At 37.6% G+C, this 16,468-nt stretch overlaps 1 protein-coding gene across 2 annotated transcripts in view; it reads left to right on the top strand.

The window, feature by feature from the left end:
* Positions 1-16,468, top strand: part of LOC122794696 (isoaspartyl peptidase/L-asparaginase-like) — a 1,819,013-nt gene that overhangs the window by 398,425 nt on the left and 1,404,120 nt on the right. For both annotated transcript variants that reach the window (XM_044063331.1, XM_044063329.1), the window contains exon 3: positions 2,734-2,876. In XM_044063331.1, coding sequence (XP_043919266.1) covers positions 2,734-2,876 — 143 coding nt within the window. The remainder of the gene's footprint in view (positions 1-2,733; positions 2,877-16,468) is intronic.

The raw sequence follows: 16,468 nt of genomic DNA, 5'->3' as shown, positions 1-16,468 counted from the left end.
GTGGAACCTATTGCAAAGTCCATTTTCCTAATTCATTAAAGTCACAATTTCATTGTTGCTTCTGTTAGAGTGGTCATTCACAAAACTGTGACACTTCTTTTTGTCATGCTAATTCAGGTCTCATGGTATAACAGTTGTGCTCATGAGATAAATCATGGCAGCTGTTTTTGAATCATTACCATAATTCATCACACAATCATCTTAGGCAGTGTTATACTGCTTGCCTCTGCCTGTGACAGGGCTGTGCACCATATGCTCATGCATAGCATCTAAGAAGCTCATAGCTCTGCAAGTCTATGGTACCCAACCATTTTGTAGCATCTCATTGTTTCTCTGTGATCCATGTCATATTTGTCCAAGTGTTAATACTCACAAACCGGGCCACCATTTTCTTTCTCAAACAGAGCTGTCTATGTGACAGTGGATATTCAGGCATAGACAGCAGCAAGACTCCTATACGCTACCCAAAGGGGAGCAAGATTTTCTTGTTCTTCTTCAGTAAGGACTTCCAGGAATTCGTGTTGGTTTATTATTTTGGCTCATTGTGCAATGCTGATGCTTGGCACAAGCTTGCCAGGGTGGTGAGTGCTGCTGCTTGCATCATCTGTTCTAGGAAGCCAATGGCATTACTATAACAACCTGCAATGGTTTCATTCTGACATGCTTCATTAGTGGAAAGCAGAGGTCAGGGATGCATAGCCAGACTTTTCCCATAAGCATCCTTTTTTTCCTTGACTTTTCCTGGGCTGTCACTATACTAAGTTCTTTGTGCTTTATCTTACAAATTGAGGAGTAGAAATTGAAGCATATGGAAAGGTGACCCAGGAGGTGGGAATGTCTTTCCCAGAGGTGGGGGAGCATGTACTACTGTGCAGAGCAGCTTTCGTGTCTGTTAATGAGTTCTCTTTGTTTTCTCTTTCTTGTGCTAGTAGAGATAGCAGAGAAGCAACAGTGATAACCTCAGTTTTCGCTGGTAAGTGTCATTGATACTGGATCACCATAGAGAGCCAGGCCTGCCTGTTAGTAGGCAGATAGATAACAGCCTGCTGAAGATGACTTTTAGGGTTCACTCGTGGCCTCTGTGGTAACTACTCAGGAGAGGAGAAGACTACTCTTCGATAGTGGCCCAGAGGGGGTTCTTGTGGTCAGCTGGCATCAGCTGCATATACTGGTGATGTCTGAGGTGTCCTGATATCTGGATGCCTATCTCACAACTGTGGAGTTCCTCCTAGAATGGCTACTTGACTCCTAGAAGAGGTAGACTCCATATTCACAACCTTTACATGACATCAGCCAGGAAGATCAATTGATATGTGTGTGGGTTGGCACCTGGGCTGGTGTGGCATATGCAGTGTACCCTGCCCTGTCCCCATCTCTGTCTTACTCTGCCTTGTTTGTCATTCCCCACATACCCTTATCTTATAGTCATCCTCTTCACCAAGTGTCTGCCTCCTGTCCGCATATGCCTACAGCTGTCCCTTTTTTCTGTGATAATACCACCACTGGTGTCTTTGTCTCTACATTTTAGTTCCCCCTCCCACTCTATCCCTGTTCTGACTATTTCTTGTAACATTTCTCAGGTGCCTTCATCTTCTTGTCTGAAAAGTGGGAGGCTTTCTTTAAAAAAACAAGTGGCCTTTCTTTCCCCCTTGCACATATTCCGTCAGTTTGCCCTTGTATATTTTCTTCTGCGTAGTATTCCACCTTTTCCTGCTTTCCTATTTTCTCCTTTCCTCCACATTTGTATGATAAACTAGGTTGGTACTTTGCTATCCTTGGCTTGTCTGACACTGCACCTGTGGCATCAGCGAGGAGCTTCTTTGTACACATGAGCTTGTGCATGCGTGGGCAGTCTTACTGTGACATCAACCACTTCTCCGTCAGACACACTTTGGCAGTCCAACTCCTCAACTAAAACTGCCTGTTGTCACTTATCCACATAACTTAACTACACTTATTTCCTTTGCAGTTTGTTTCATCAACTATCAGCACTATTTGAGCCTTAATTCATATGGAGAGGGTTGCATTGTAGGATGCTTGATATGTAGTACCACACAGCTACAAAACACTTGTCTGTGCATCTCAGCCAGTGACTCCAAGTCCCATTTGTGCATTGTAGTGGACACCTCTAGACATACAAGGAATTTGCATGGAAATACTCGCCTGCAAACTGCAACCTTTACATAACAAGCACTAAATTTGTGATGCTGAGTTATCTTATTTACTGATATTTGATTACAGGAAAGTCCAGCTGGGTGGGAGCCAATTTTCAATGGAGGCCTGGGGAGAAAAGCTCCAAAAATGTGTCATCTGCTTGAACAGCCATTGTATTGCTGTGCTTATTGAGTATGTTTTGTTTTTTTTAATTAATAGAGATAAGTAAACGTGAGCTGCTTTGATAAAAGTATCTGTGCATCTTGAGAATGTTTGAAATGCTCAGTAGGACATGTCACTTCTGTTGGCAGTTTGCAGTGCCTGGTAGATATTTATGATTTCAACAAGATAAAAGCTTTGTGACTCAAAGAAAGCAATCAAATACTTTTCGCTACCCATGTGCATCATGTTTACTTTAGAAACCGTGACAATAAAAGCAAATAACTCATAAGGGAAGTTATGACAAAAGCTGTCAAAGAATAAGATAGTAAATGGCTCTGGAATTGTTTTCTTTGCTTCATTTTGAAAGCTTAAGGCTAAGAAGGTTTGACCTTTTACAAATGGAATGGTTTCCTGCAGGTCATGGTGCCGTGCTGAATGCTGATGGTGATGTGGAACTGGATGCAATTATCATGAATGGTAAAACACTCGCAGCTGGAGCAGTCTCCTGCGTCAAAAACATTTCAAATCCAGTGACATTGGCTCGATCAGTCATGGAAAAGGTAAAAGACTTCAAGCTATTTTTTACTTGCTCTTTGAGAGGATTAAGTACTTAAGTATGTTTTTTTTTTGTGCATAGTGCAACTCATGTCAGTTATTTTAGATTGAAATCTTTACTTCATTTTCAAACTAACATGCATACATCTCAACCTCTTACAGCAAGAAATCTGGACAAAGGTATACATAAAAGTGGGACAAAGGCCCAAGAATAGGGACATTTTTTAAATATTGCTCTTACAAACTTAGAAAATTGATAGAATAACAGGTTTTGCATTAGCATGAATTTCCTGAAGGGAATAAAGTGTGAAACTCGAATCTCTGTCATTATTTTCTAACTTCAATCTTTAATGATTTGCCACTAATTTGCCAGAAAATCATAATTTTTTTTTGAAAAACAGACCAAAAATGTGAGGCAAAAATCTGGACATTCTGTGAAAATCTGCACAGTTGAGAGGTATGATAACATGTTTAACTGTTTTTCTGTATAAAAATGAGAGTTTACATCGTACATGGTTAAAAAGAACTTAAAATATTGCACTCAAACTAGGTTTAGTGTTAGTATTATTACAGTTAGTTTGCAGTTGGAGTTCACCATTGTCGTAAAATGATAGGTAGATGTGTGTGTGTGTGTGTGTGTGTGTGTGTGTGTGTGTGTGTTTGTGTGTGTGTGTGTGTGTGTGTTGCCAAGGAAATGTTATTCATTAACTCTATATGTGCATCTAAAACATGAAATTATGTATGGAAAAAGCTTTTAAGAGAGAGTGGCACATTGATTAGTATTATTATATTAATGATTAATACAATAAAATATGATAAAACATTTGCTCCACTTTTGTAATAACAATAAAAATAGGCATGCTAGAGTATTTAGAAACTTAAATAAGATACAAAGGGACTGTTGCCATGCCTGTAGTTAATTAGAATGAATTGGAAACATGACTGCACCCTGCCAGCTACCTGCAAAAGTGGATGGAATGTATCGAACAGGTGTTACAATCGAATGGGAGGTGTAAGTGACAGATGGGGGTTCAGTGGTGTTCCATATTTAATCTAAGTGATATGCTTGAACATGCTTTGCTTGCAGGACATAAAAATCCCAGCTGATGTAGCTACGGTATGTTTACAAGTGATTTAAATATGACTAAATATGTGACATCAAGGGAAGATTGGTTGAAGTTCTAAAATTGTGTAGACATTTGGTAGAAATCAGCAGAGACCACTATAAAACATTTATTTTTGGGCTTTCTTGTTTTGAAAATAAGTATAAAATTAGAAGTAATGCAATCAAAGAAGTACCATTATAGGACCAGAGTATTTGGGTTGACAACAAACTCAGTTTCAGTCACCGCATAGATAATGTAATTAAACAATTGGAAATATTAGGAAATGTATAACATTAAGAGATATGGAAGTAATGAGAACTGTATTTGTTAGCATTTTATACAGAAGGTGTTATTGATTTCCTTGCACAATATCCCAGATAATGAAATTGGGAAGAGAGAGAGAGAGGGAGAGAAAATTCACAAAAATTTAGCAACTTTGAATACGTTGTCTTAAAGAAGAACAGCAGGTAAAACTCTTTACAACTCCATATAGACACGTGTAGACACGTGGAATAATCTGGTATAGGCCTATAAGGCTACATCAGATCCGTTTAACATGATTTCAGAGAAACAAAAGAATAAACAACTGGTTTTCAGAGAGAGTAGTGCCACTCTGGACTAAATTAAAAAAAAATGTTTTTTAGAGAGAGTAGTGTCACACTGAATTAAATTGCCATATGATTTTAAAGACACAAAGATGGCAAAGATCTAAAATACTTAAGGTGAAGCTTGAAATTACATAGGAATGAGTGTTGTTGGGCATGACAGGCTGAAAGGGCATTCAGCGGTACATTGAGTTGTTATTGTACTGTGTTGTATGTATTTCTTTTCATTCACATTTATACAAAAATGTAATCAGAATGCAACTCTTACTTGATTTTCTATTTTTTTGATGAAAAATGCATGTTTATTATTGGCACTCTGTTTTAACAAAAGGATGACAGAATAATGTCTGTGAGTAAATATGCAGTATGAAGACCTACTGTTACTGAGCATGTATACTCTAGATCAAAGAATAGGAGCTCCTGTTCAGTTCTGAGAAGATTCCTCAAGCCACTGCTATCTGTCAGAAATATACTTTGGGCCATCTGTCAGTGCAATAATGATGTAGTATACAGAAGCAGACATGCACCCCAACACACACATATGCACATGTATAAAAATTAAAATGTTGTACCATGTCAGGGCTAGCCATCTGATGATGTAAACATGGGCTGTAGGTGAATTGGTCACACTGACTAAGGTTGTTGTGATAACCCAGTTCCATGTAAATATACAAAAAAGGGGGTTGATAACAATTGCATGATTCCTTTAGTACCTGTAGTGATATTCAATGATTTTTTTATTTTTGCAGATGGTCAGTGGATATACACCAGGATGATGTACAGGCAGTGTCATACATGACTGGTGTTTGCCATTGCTGACCTGGGCATTCCCAAAGGACACCCAAGAAGTCCTGACCATCCTGGCTTCCGCAGTGTCATACATGACTGGTGTTTACCATTGCTAACATGGGCATTCCCAAAGGACACCCAAGAAGTCCTGACCATCCTGGCTCCCACATCCCATCTACCACCAATAAGTGTCCTTTCCATGTCTTTTCCATTTTTCCATTAAAGGTCATAAGGAGTTACTCACTGTCTATGGGCTGGTGATGTCTTTGGAGTGTGGTTCCAATAGCCAGCCTGTTTGCCGATATGTCTTGTGTTTTGTTCTTTGCATGAAGGGTCGTGTCAGTGAATCTGCAATGCACCTGCTGCTCTGTCCAGTTGTCTGAACTCACAGGATTTATGTTCCGCACCAGTTCCTACCACACCCGCCTACAGAAGGCCTTACCCACATTATTCTTCTCCAGGACGAGGGAAATTGACTAGGCTTAAAATGGTCTACGAGGGCGTCTAGCCTAGTACTTGCCTATGAAGCTATGAATCTAAAGATTCTCCAGCCATGGGTGCATAGGTCAGTGAGCCTGCAGTAGAACCTCAGCCTCTTGTGCGGTGAATGTTTCCATACTGTGCCATTCTTGCTGGGCTGCACATGTGCAGTATTTTCAGGCTCGCTTGCACCTCCCATGAAAGATTTGAGAAATTCTGATGTACACCAAAGAAGGGAGAAAGGGGTACTTTGTGTGTTTTTAGTCATCAAACTGTAATTATTTATTTACTTGCTTATTTATTTTATTTAATTTTACTGAACAGGTTAGTCCTGATAGGCATAGTCTATTTTCAGGTAAACATATTGACAATGGGATTCATATTGACAATGGGAAACTTGTGTAGGACACTAGGGAAATTGCCCTATTATTTTTTACAAGGTTCTTGAGTTCTATTATATGCAACTGAATGAACACCATCTCAGGCATGTGGGGCCTCCATTTAATGTCTTTTCCATAAGACACCTCAGGAATGCAACATCCGACGTTATACTGCACTGTGTTATCAGAATTGGAAACAAACATCTTGGTGTGGGAATAGAACCCCCTGACTTAGCATGCTAATTGAGTCAGTGATGTGTGTGCGTGTGTGCATGTGCATATGTGCATGTGCATTTACATACATTTACATACATGCTGCATGTCTGGTAGTGCAAAAATTTTGAAAAAGGAGAAGTGAAAGCATTAGAACATTAGAACTGATACCTAAGAAGAGAAACTAACCAGAGTGGACAAACGGGAGCTCTGACTGCTCTCTGGAGCTATTTGCTAAGCGTGCTCCAACTGAACAGGAGGTTTAAGTGATACATAATGGTTTACTTCTGCCCCCCCCCCCATCCACCTTGTTTAATCTAAATTATTTGCTCTAACGTTTCTTTTAGGAATTCATTTTCATTTACATATTACGGAAAGTGCAATCTGTTGGAAAAACCTAGTGTTCAATTTTCCTATTTCTTGTCAGTTTATGCCGGATAGTGAAAACAAATGCATATTTGTTGTTATTAACACACTCCTGTAAGATAAAGCTGTTAGAATAATGAATATGAGATAATATGGAGTGCAAAAAAGGGCTGCAAATAATGGGCATTTTCAGTCTAAGCAAAGAAGTAAGAAAGGAGTCATGATACAGACTTTGTCATCAAAAAGTGAAGTCAAGTGCATACCTGTGTTTGTTTATGTCAGGGAGAGGGGTTAGAAAGAATGTAAGGTGGGAGAAAGAGAAACCATGTATAACAGCTGAAAGTAGAATTATTTAAAATACATCCCCTCTCTTCAGTGTAGTTACCCTAGGCAACATTTTTTCTTGCTCCTTTTAGGACGTAAAACAATGTTGGAGTGCAAAATAAAGTCAAATTTGAAGCTTCTGGGTGTAATTCTTAGAGTTCACCACACTGGCTGATGAGGCTCCTTTTGTACCCGTTAACCCTTGTTTACTTTTTCTGCTTGCTCCTGTAACAGTTTTGATCTTCCCCACCCACTCCCCCATGAGATGAATGCTTGCTGCCTCATCAAAACATTGGTTCTAATTTGTTGATAGCAGCAATAAAGGGGATGTAGTCTAAGAACTCAAGTCATATTCCAATGCCAATCTGTACTGCTGTCATCTGTTAGGTATCGGTCTTCTTTGATACCTGGCCCCAAAGCACTGGTTCCTCTTGTGACAGTCCTGCAGACATCTGTTTATGTAGGTGCAGGTTTCCTCGGGTTTGTTCTGCAGATGTCTGCTCATCAGATGTCTGCATTCCAGGCATCTCTGTAACATGGGTCAGTGCAGTATGCAGGAGTAAGCCAAGATCCTGCCACAGAAGCATCTGCTTTATGGGTGTCGCTGTGCATTCACTCACAGCATCAATCTTTCATTGTCCCTCTCCAGAACTATTCCAAGAGCAACATGGTGCCAGGTTATTATTATTACAGATTCTTTATGGTCTTATACTATGTGAAGACCTGGCAATGGTGGCAAGTGACTGGTTCTTCCTTAAATGGATTATTGTGAAGCCATTTACCGGGGAAGGCAGATTGGTAGTCATGCAGCAGGCTTAGAATTCCGTGGCCAGACTTCCGATTGATACATGCAGTCATATTTTGCCAGTTATGTGGCATCTGCTCTTATTTGCAGTAATTAAATGGTGCGTCTTTAAAGTCATTTCACTGTCCATTTGAGCCATACATAGTCTGAGTCCACCTTACCGGGAGTTGCTGAGACATAATGTTCTGTCCATGCACCTCAGGTTCAGAAGATAAGGGCTAATAGCTGTTCTGTGCATGAAAGTGGAGATAGAAGTTTAGATTTCTTTGGTTATCTTGCCCAGTCTTGTGGAACTAGCTACCTTCTCTGATTCAGGTGACTGAATCAAAGTTCACATTCAGGAGGTCACTCAAGTTTCTTCTTTTCAGGCTGTTTTTTTTTTTTTTTTGGACCCTGGAAGAGGCACTTCCAGTGCATTTAAATGGAAGAGTTTCTGATGAATTTGTACTTGAGTTGTATTATATTCATTGCTATTATCATTATATTGAACTTGTTGAGGGGTTTTACAGTGTAAAATACTTAGATCTTAAACATCTAATTAATTTTAAAGAATGAATGAATAACTAAATAAATAAATTGGGTTACCATCAGGACTGTCATAATCTAGAGCAGCCTCAGTATCATTGCATGAAAACAGTTGCATGGTCATTCTTCAGTTGCTACTCCTGTGTTTGGTTTGCTCCTTGATGTTCACATGCCCATAAAGATAGCAAATTACTCAAGACAGTTCCTGTGCTGTTGGACATGAGATACCACATATGCTGCCTTCATTTCAGTCTTACAACAAACCAGGCAGTGATCTGACCAAGTGAAAGGTGCCACCAGCCAACCAAGGGAAGAAACACCAAGCTGGAAGACCAAGGCCGAATTATGCCCATACTGATAAGTTACAATGGTACTCTGGAGCAGATTTTGTTTGCCGGTCTCAACAGAAGGTCAAGTGACATGACACTGCATACATACATCTGAACACACACACACACACACACACACACACACACACACACACACACACACACACACACACACACACACATATATATACACACACACACACACATATATACACACACACACACACACACATATATACACACACACACACACACACACACACACACACACACACACACACACACATATATATATACACACACACACACACACACATATATACACACACACACACACACACACACACACACACACACACACACACATATATACACACACACACACACACACACACACACACACACACATATATATATATATACACACACACACACACACACATATATACACACACACACACACACACACACACACACACACACACACACAACATTACTTCTATTCTGTGTTATTTTCTGTTCTCTTGCTACCTTAAATTGACTCCATCCCTTTTGAGTCTTTGATTAACTGGGTGAGACACTGCCTGTTAGCTGTGTCAGTCTTTTATTCACTCCTCATTGTTTTTAATATTAAGTATTTTACTTTTTGTTTTATTTTACTTATTTATTGATCTAACAAGCCCACTGGACTGGACAAGTTGTACCTTTTTCAAGGGTGACCTGTGAGCACTGTCTGGTTAAGAGACTTGCTCAGAGTCACATAGCAAGTAAATGAAGATTAAATAAATCAAACCATGTATCCTGCACACAGAAAGCAGTAAATTAACAGCTTTAGTCCTGTGCATTAGCTGCCACTGATGTATGATTCCATTCCCATATTTATGAATGTTGCACAAGTGACCTAGTACACCAGTTTATACCAAATGCTGTTGTACTTAGGATGGAAGGGAACATATTGCATTGTTGCAAGGCTCTTAGCTTCTTGGTAAGGCACATCGTATGTTAACTATGTTTAGCTCCTCAGTAAGGCAGACCTCCACCTTATGCAACTATCTTATACCAAGGTGCACTTGTGTACCATCATGCCTGACTGTGATTCATAAGGAAATCACACTTATTGGGTATGAGAGTGGACCAGGAGTTCTTACCTCATTATGGTAGTGAGGGGATCTGCTGCTGTGCATGTACATATTGACAGACGCTTACCAACATCACTGTGTGGTAGAAAGATGAGTGTCCTTAAGGTGGTAGGTGTGTCTGCACTGTGGGGAACTGCACTGCTGGTAAGGCCTTTCCTAGTATGCAGCTGAGGATTTTTCTTTTTTATTTAACAGCTGAAATATGTTGTTTGGCACTGTCAGATCAGCCACATATTAACAGGAAACATGATCACTATATGCAAGAAGTGCTGCACTGTTGCATTATATGCAGGAAGTGCTGCACCATTGCACTCTATGCAGGAAGTGCTGCACTATTACACTCTATGCAGGAAGTGCTGCACTATTACACTATATGCAGGAAGTCCTGCACCATTGCAATATATGCTGGAAGTGCTACACTGTTGCACTATATGCAGGAAGTGCTGCACCATTGCACTCTATGCAGGAAGTGCTGCACTATTACACTATATGCAGGAAGTCCTGCACCATTGCAATATATGCTGGAAGTGCTGCACTATTACACTATATGCAGGAAGTCCTGCACCATTGCAATATATGCTGGAAGTGCTACACTATTGCACTATATGTGGGAAGTGCTGCACTGTTGCTGTCTATGTAGCTGCTGCTACCCCATAACTTACACCATTGAGACCAGCTGATCCTGTGATAGCTCTGCCTTCATGAATAGCCTGTGACTAGGTATGGGGTTGTTTGCATATTTACTCTGTGCATGGAGTAAAATGCTAACAATTTTGTGAGGCACTTAGGAGTATCAGACATGTGTCTTTGTGCACCAGTGCTTATGACTAGGACCTCCAGTTCACTTCACAGCTGAATAGCTTCTTTCAGTTTAGGGACCATGTTAAACTTTTCATTTTTGTATTATCCGTTTCCTCTACCAGTCCTTATCTATTTTAACACTTTTACCTCATAAATCCTTAGAAATGATCTTCGTGCATCCTTTTTTGTCCAAGCTGTATGTTTCTGTGACACCTTAGTCCCTGTTCCCCCTTTTCCTCCTACTCCATTAACCCAGTTCAGACTAGTTTTGTTCCTCTTGTAACACTGGAGTGCCTCTCTGTTATTCCCCAAATAACGTAAACTCTTTATTACTCAGTTATTAAAATGGCTGACTTTTTTCAACTTTCCCATTCAGTACGTAATTCTACAGCTCTGTCTACACCTACTTTTCAAACAGTTTTATCACCTTTGTCCATCCAGTCCATCACCCCTTCCTTTTAACTGGCTTCCTACTCAATCACTCAACCCTTTCCATTCTAGCCACTGTTACTGGTTTTGACATTTGTACATCTGCAAAGATGGTGAGGTAATAACATAGGGACAATTGAATGTGGTCTAACCTCTATGAGATCTTTATTCAAAATGGCATCTCTAGAAGTAATGTCAAGTATGTGGCATCCAGCCTCCTGTAACTATGTCTGTAATTCTATACCAAACTGTTTGGCTTATATATTTTTTTCATATTATGCTTATATGTATTTATCTGTATATATATCTGTATGTTTATTTTGCTGTTCTATACAGGTTATCTTTATACAAAAAAAATATATAAATATATATATATATATATATATATATATATATATATATATATAGAGAGAGAGAGAGAGAGAGAATATAGCTAGTTCCTACAATAATGTGATTATGGCATATTTTAACTTAAGCTGCCAGCTCCTTTGGTCTAAATGAGATTAAACCCTGACTATGACTTAGGCAAGCAGAGTTTAAATTGTGGTTCAGAAACCTGCTGGAGCTGCTAAGGAGAATGGGAGGAGTGATGTGACATTGCAAATCTGCCTATTTTTTGTGGGGTTCATATAGTTGGGGTGCTTGTTCCTATTTGGGAATCCCCACTGGAGACCAGAATGTTAGCTTCAAGGGGGTAGGACAGAATTAAGGCACCATTTGCTTGTGGCAGTAAGCAGCATGTCCTTAGTGGCACGTAATGCATGCCAAACCTCAGGAACACACTACTCAGCATGCACAGTGGGAGTTACAGTCTTACACAGTAAACCCACTGATCTTGAATGAGTGACCTTTGTTCTCTGGCCTGCACTGAGTATGTGGACAGAAGAGAGCCTCATGACTACCAAGCCAGAGAGAATAAAAAAAAAAAAATAACATCACTTAAGCTTAACTCTTCACAAAATATGCCATGAATTCAATCAAAAACTGTTTTACTAAAAACAACTTTCAGTCCTTATAATCATCATTGGCTCTTTCACAATGTTCGTATCTGCCTGGTTTCTTCAGTGGTATTCCTAACCTGTAGAATTTATAGGGATTTTCACTATGCATGTCCGAGCTTCCTTTTTTATCATAATGTTTATTAACATTTACACTTTATATAAACATTACAGATTCACCAGTTCAAGAAAAGGAACATCAATTATATAAACATTACAGATTCACCAGTTCAGGAAAAGGAACGTCAATTACATCAATAAAATAATGACAGTGATTAGAAACTAAAAGAAGCTGGGTCCTATAAAAGAGCTTCACTTGGAAATATTATTTCAGAAGCCTCTTTCACTGCAAATCTTGATTCTAACAGTCCTCAAAGTCTCTGTTTTATTGTGGCAATACTGTTTTTTTTCTTGGAATTCTGATATATTTAACTTACAGTCAGATGTGCAGTTTATCCTCTACAGCTTTTCTTCTTTCCCTCAAATAACATAAGGTCTTGGTTTGAATTATTTACTGACTATTTTAACTCTGGGTGTGGAACTTTTTCATTATATTTTGTAGCTTTTTCTATCTTTTGACATATGCATATGACCATTGGCTTTCGCCCAAGTACCCCCATCATTCACTGGATCTACCAGACCTGCCTGAGCCTCCCTTTGATAAACCTGACCTATGTCTGTGGCTGAAGAGATTGAGGATCATGGTGCTGGTACTGTGTCATACTACTCCTGGGAGGGCTGTTATTGTTTTTATGCCCTAACCTTGCTCTTCTCTCACGCGTGATGTCCAGTTGGGGTACAGTGGAGTATCATTCTCTCCTCTATGGTGTCTCAGCCAATGCCTCCTGGAGTACTACCCTCTGCATGTCTCCAGCATCCACTGGAGACACAACAGTGTTAGTGGCACAACAGCTAGCATACTTACCTTTGGTGCAGAAGGCTGTTGGATTTATTCCCACGCCAGCTAGCTGGGATGCTGACAGTGCAGTGCAAAATAATGGGGTGATTTTCACTCCTGTGTGTCATCCTTTGGTTGAAACATTAAACACAGGTCCCATCCGGTTGAGTTGGTGGTATATACAAAAATAACTCTTATTAAATATTACATATGTACAAATATATAAGTATACAAATCTGTTTGCACATATTCACAATTTCCTTTACAATCATGCTATACTTTCATCCCTATTAGACCCCCACTCCTTTTTCCATAACCACCATCTGACTTTACTTAATATTGTTGCTAAAATTAATTTACTATTAAACATAATTTAATGTATTCTTTCATTACCTATAACATAAAATAACTTTTTATCTGTCCTTTAAATATATTCTTTACTTCTGTTCTTATAATATGGTTATTTAATCATGTTCATGTTTATTTTATCCACTTATTTTATATCTTCAAAAAATCTTCTTTACATAGTTTTCCTCGTAAGTTTTTTTACTCTGTTACATTTCAAAAACACGTTCCATCATTTCTTCTTCTTGATCATGTAAACATATTCTATCACTTTCCTTTTTATATAGCACATGTCCTTATACTGGCAATTTATCTATTACCAGTCTCCACAAAAAATCTTGACATTCTACTTCCTGATTATACCATTAGCTAATTATTTTTATAGGTTTTATTTTTTTATTTGTTAGATTCTCCCATGGTTTTCCATAGTAATGTTTTATCATTACATTCTAATACCATACTTCTGTCTTTTTCTATATCACCAATTTTTATTTTCCTCAAAAATACTTTTTTGTAACATTTTATTTCTTCATTTATACATTCTTTATCTATTTTACTCTTTTTCACCATACCCCCAAATTTACCATGCTTATATTTATACTAATCTGTCATCTTTTTTCATTTATCCACTTTAACACTTTGTACAAATTTAATGAAGCAGTATATACCACTGGATTAATTAACCCTAAACCCCCTTCTTCTTCACAGGTTAGTACTAAGATACCTGCCCTTTCAGGCCACTTTAAGCCTACCCAGTTACCCCATGCGAGAATCGAACCCTGCACCTTGTGTCTGTAAGTTAACACCTTAACCATTAGGCCAACCTTCTTTATTTACATACAAAACTCATCTTTTACTGGGTTTAATCTAGAATCCCATAATCTAGAATCCCATATAAATATTTAATTGTATCTTCCTTCTTCCATATGGATTTAAGTACTTTACTACATAATTCTTCAGACATAAGCCTTCATTTAACCATTGATTCAAAATCTTTAAAACTATTTTTTCCCAATTCCCTAAATTTTTATATATTTATTACCCCTATTCCATGTGGGCCTGCACCCAAATCTATATTCACTTGTCCTAATACTTTAGCAAGCTCATTTAAATAAATCTCCTTTTCCAATTCTTTATTGTCTTTTTCTTTTGTTTTTACTTTCCATGTTTCTTTCAATACCTCCTTTTTCTTTAAATATTTCTTGTACATATTGTACTACACTAGTCATAATCTTTTCCTGAGTTATTTCTATTTCTCCTTTTATATTTTTTTATCATTACACTACTACCTTGCATTGTTAATCTGCTTAAGTAACTCAATACTTCTCATTTTCCTTGTAAAATATATTTGCTTATATAACAATTCTTGTGCTTTTTCTTGATTTATTTTATATAATTCTCTGTCTAAATCTTCCAATGCATCATTATATATTCTTTCTCTACTTTTCTCATATCTAATTACCACTGTAAAAACACATTTTTTTATATTTTCTTTAAATATCACTCACCATTCAGACCAATTTTTATAAAATGTTCTCACAGTAATATGATCTTTCTATAATTGTATTACTAATCTCCTTCCTTCTTCATTCCATGGTTTCTCATTTATCCTTTTTATTCCTTTACCTATTTTTATATATTTCTTATTTTCTTTCATTTCTAGTCATATTGCAATATGATCGGAAAACCCTGTTTCATCTACCCCACTTATCTTATAACTAAAGCTTCTGATACCATAAAATAATCTATTTCAGTTCTATAAATGCCCTTTGTAAGTCCATGAACTTTTGTTCCAAAGTTTTAAATTACTACATCTTATAACTGCTAATATTCTTTCTTATGTAATTTCCTTTCTTTTTACACTTGCCTCTTAAGTCAAGTTAAAGTCTCCTGTTATTATAATATTCATATTTATCTGTACATAGTCTACAACCTGATGAAATATGCTTTCCCTTTCTTTAAAGTTAGTATAAGCATATAATGTTACAATTCTATATACTTGTTCTGTACATTTTAAATATACAATGGTTAATCTTCCCATTTTGCTAAAGTTACATCTTTACTGTATTTCTACAGAATACAGCTATTCCAGAACATCTGTCGTTTCCCAAATTCCAGATCATCTTTCCTCCCCATAGTTTCTCTGTTTGTAATCTTTTTCATTTGTTAAAACTATTGTGTCTTCTAATATAATTACATCTATAACACATGTATTACACCACTCAATAATACTATTCACATTTATAGAAAGCACACTAAATTTTTCACTTTCCCTTTTCCTTATATCCTTGGTTTAATAAGTTCATAGCTATCTACTAGGATGTTTTTTTTTTAACAGGCCATTCTAAACCTAATCAATTTATTTTCCAAAGGTAAGAATCAAACACTATACCTTGTGTCTTTACCATTATATCCAATCCCAATCTTTAGCTGTATATATATATATATATATATATATATATATATATATATATATATATATATATAGATGTTATGTGGTCTTATTTCGCCTACTATATATATATATATATATATATATATATATATATATATATATATATATAGATGTCATGTGGTCCTATCTCGCCTACATTCTTTACTCACAGGTTCAGAGCTGAGAATCGGCTCCGACTCGGCCAACTTATTTCTCTAGCACAAAGTCTCTAATTGGCTGGGCTAACCCGGTATCCCAAGATGCACCTCGCCCTAGCCTCAGATCTCGTTTGCCACTCGTAGAGTTAGGACGTGGTCTCGCTTGGCTGTGGCTAAGTACCCTTTTTCAAAACTTTTCATAAGTCTTTAGCAGTCTATTTCTCGAAAAAAGCTATTTTAATAGCTATTTTTTCATTGTGAGTGTACTGTGTAAGTGAGTTGTGTTGTTTTTGTGGTATCCCTTTGTTTTGGTGGGCTAGGCCTGTTTAAATTAGAGAACCTAGACCTCTCCTGTGTTGTTTTGTGTAAACTTGTGTTTTGTTTGGCCGGTAGTTAGATTTCCTTGCTGTACCAAAGAAACGTTTAAATTAGAGTTTCCTTGTTTGTTCGTAGTTTGGTTTTTTCCCGCCTTC

Source organism: Protopterus annectens, chromosome 2.part1 (assembly GCF_019279795.1).
Source record: "Protopterus annectens isolate FY-2018-M chromosome 2.part1, PAN1.0, whole genome shotgun sequence".
Taxonomy (NCBI): Eukaryota; Metazoa; Chordata; order Ceratodontiformes; family Protopteridae; genus Protopterus; species Protopterus annectens.
The sequence above is the reverse complement of the archived record's forward strand: the minus strand, read 5'-3'. Positions and strand labels throughout refer to the sequence as shown.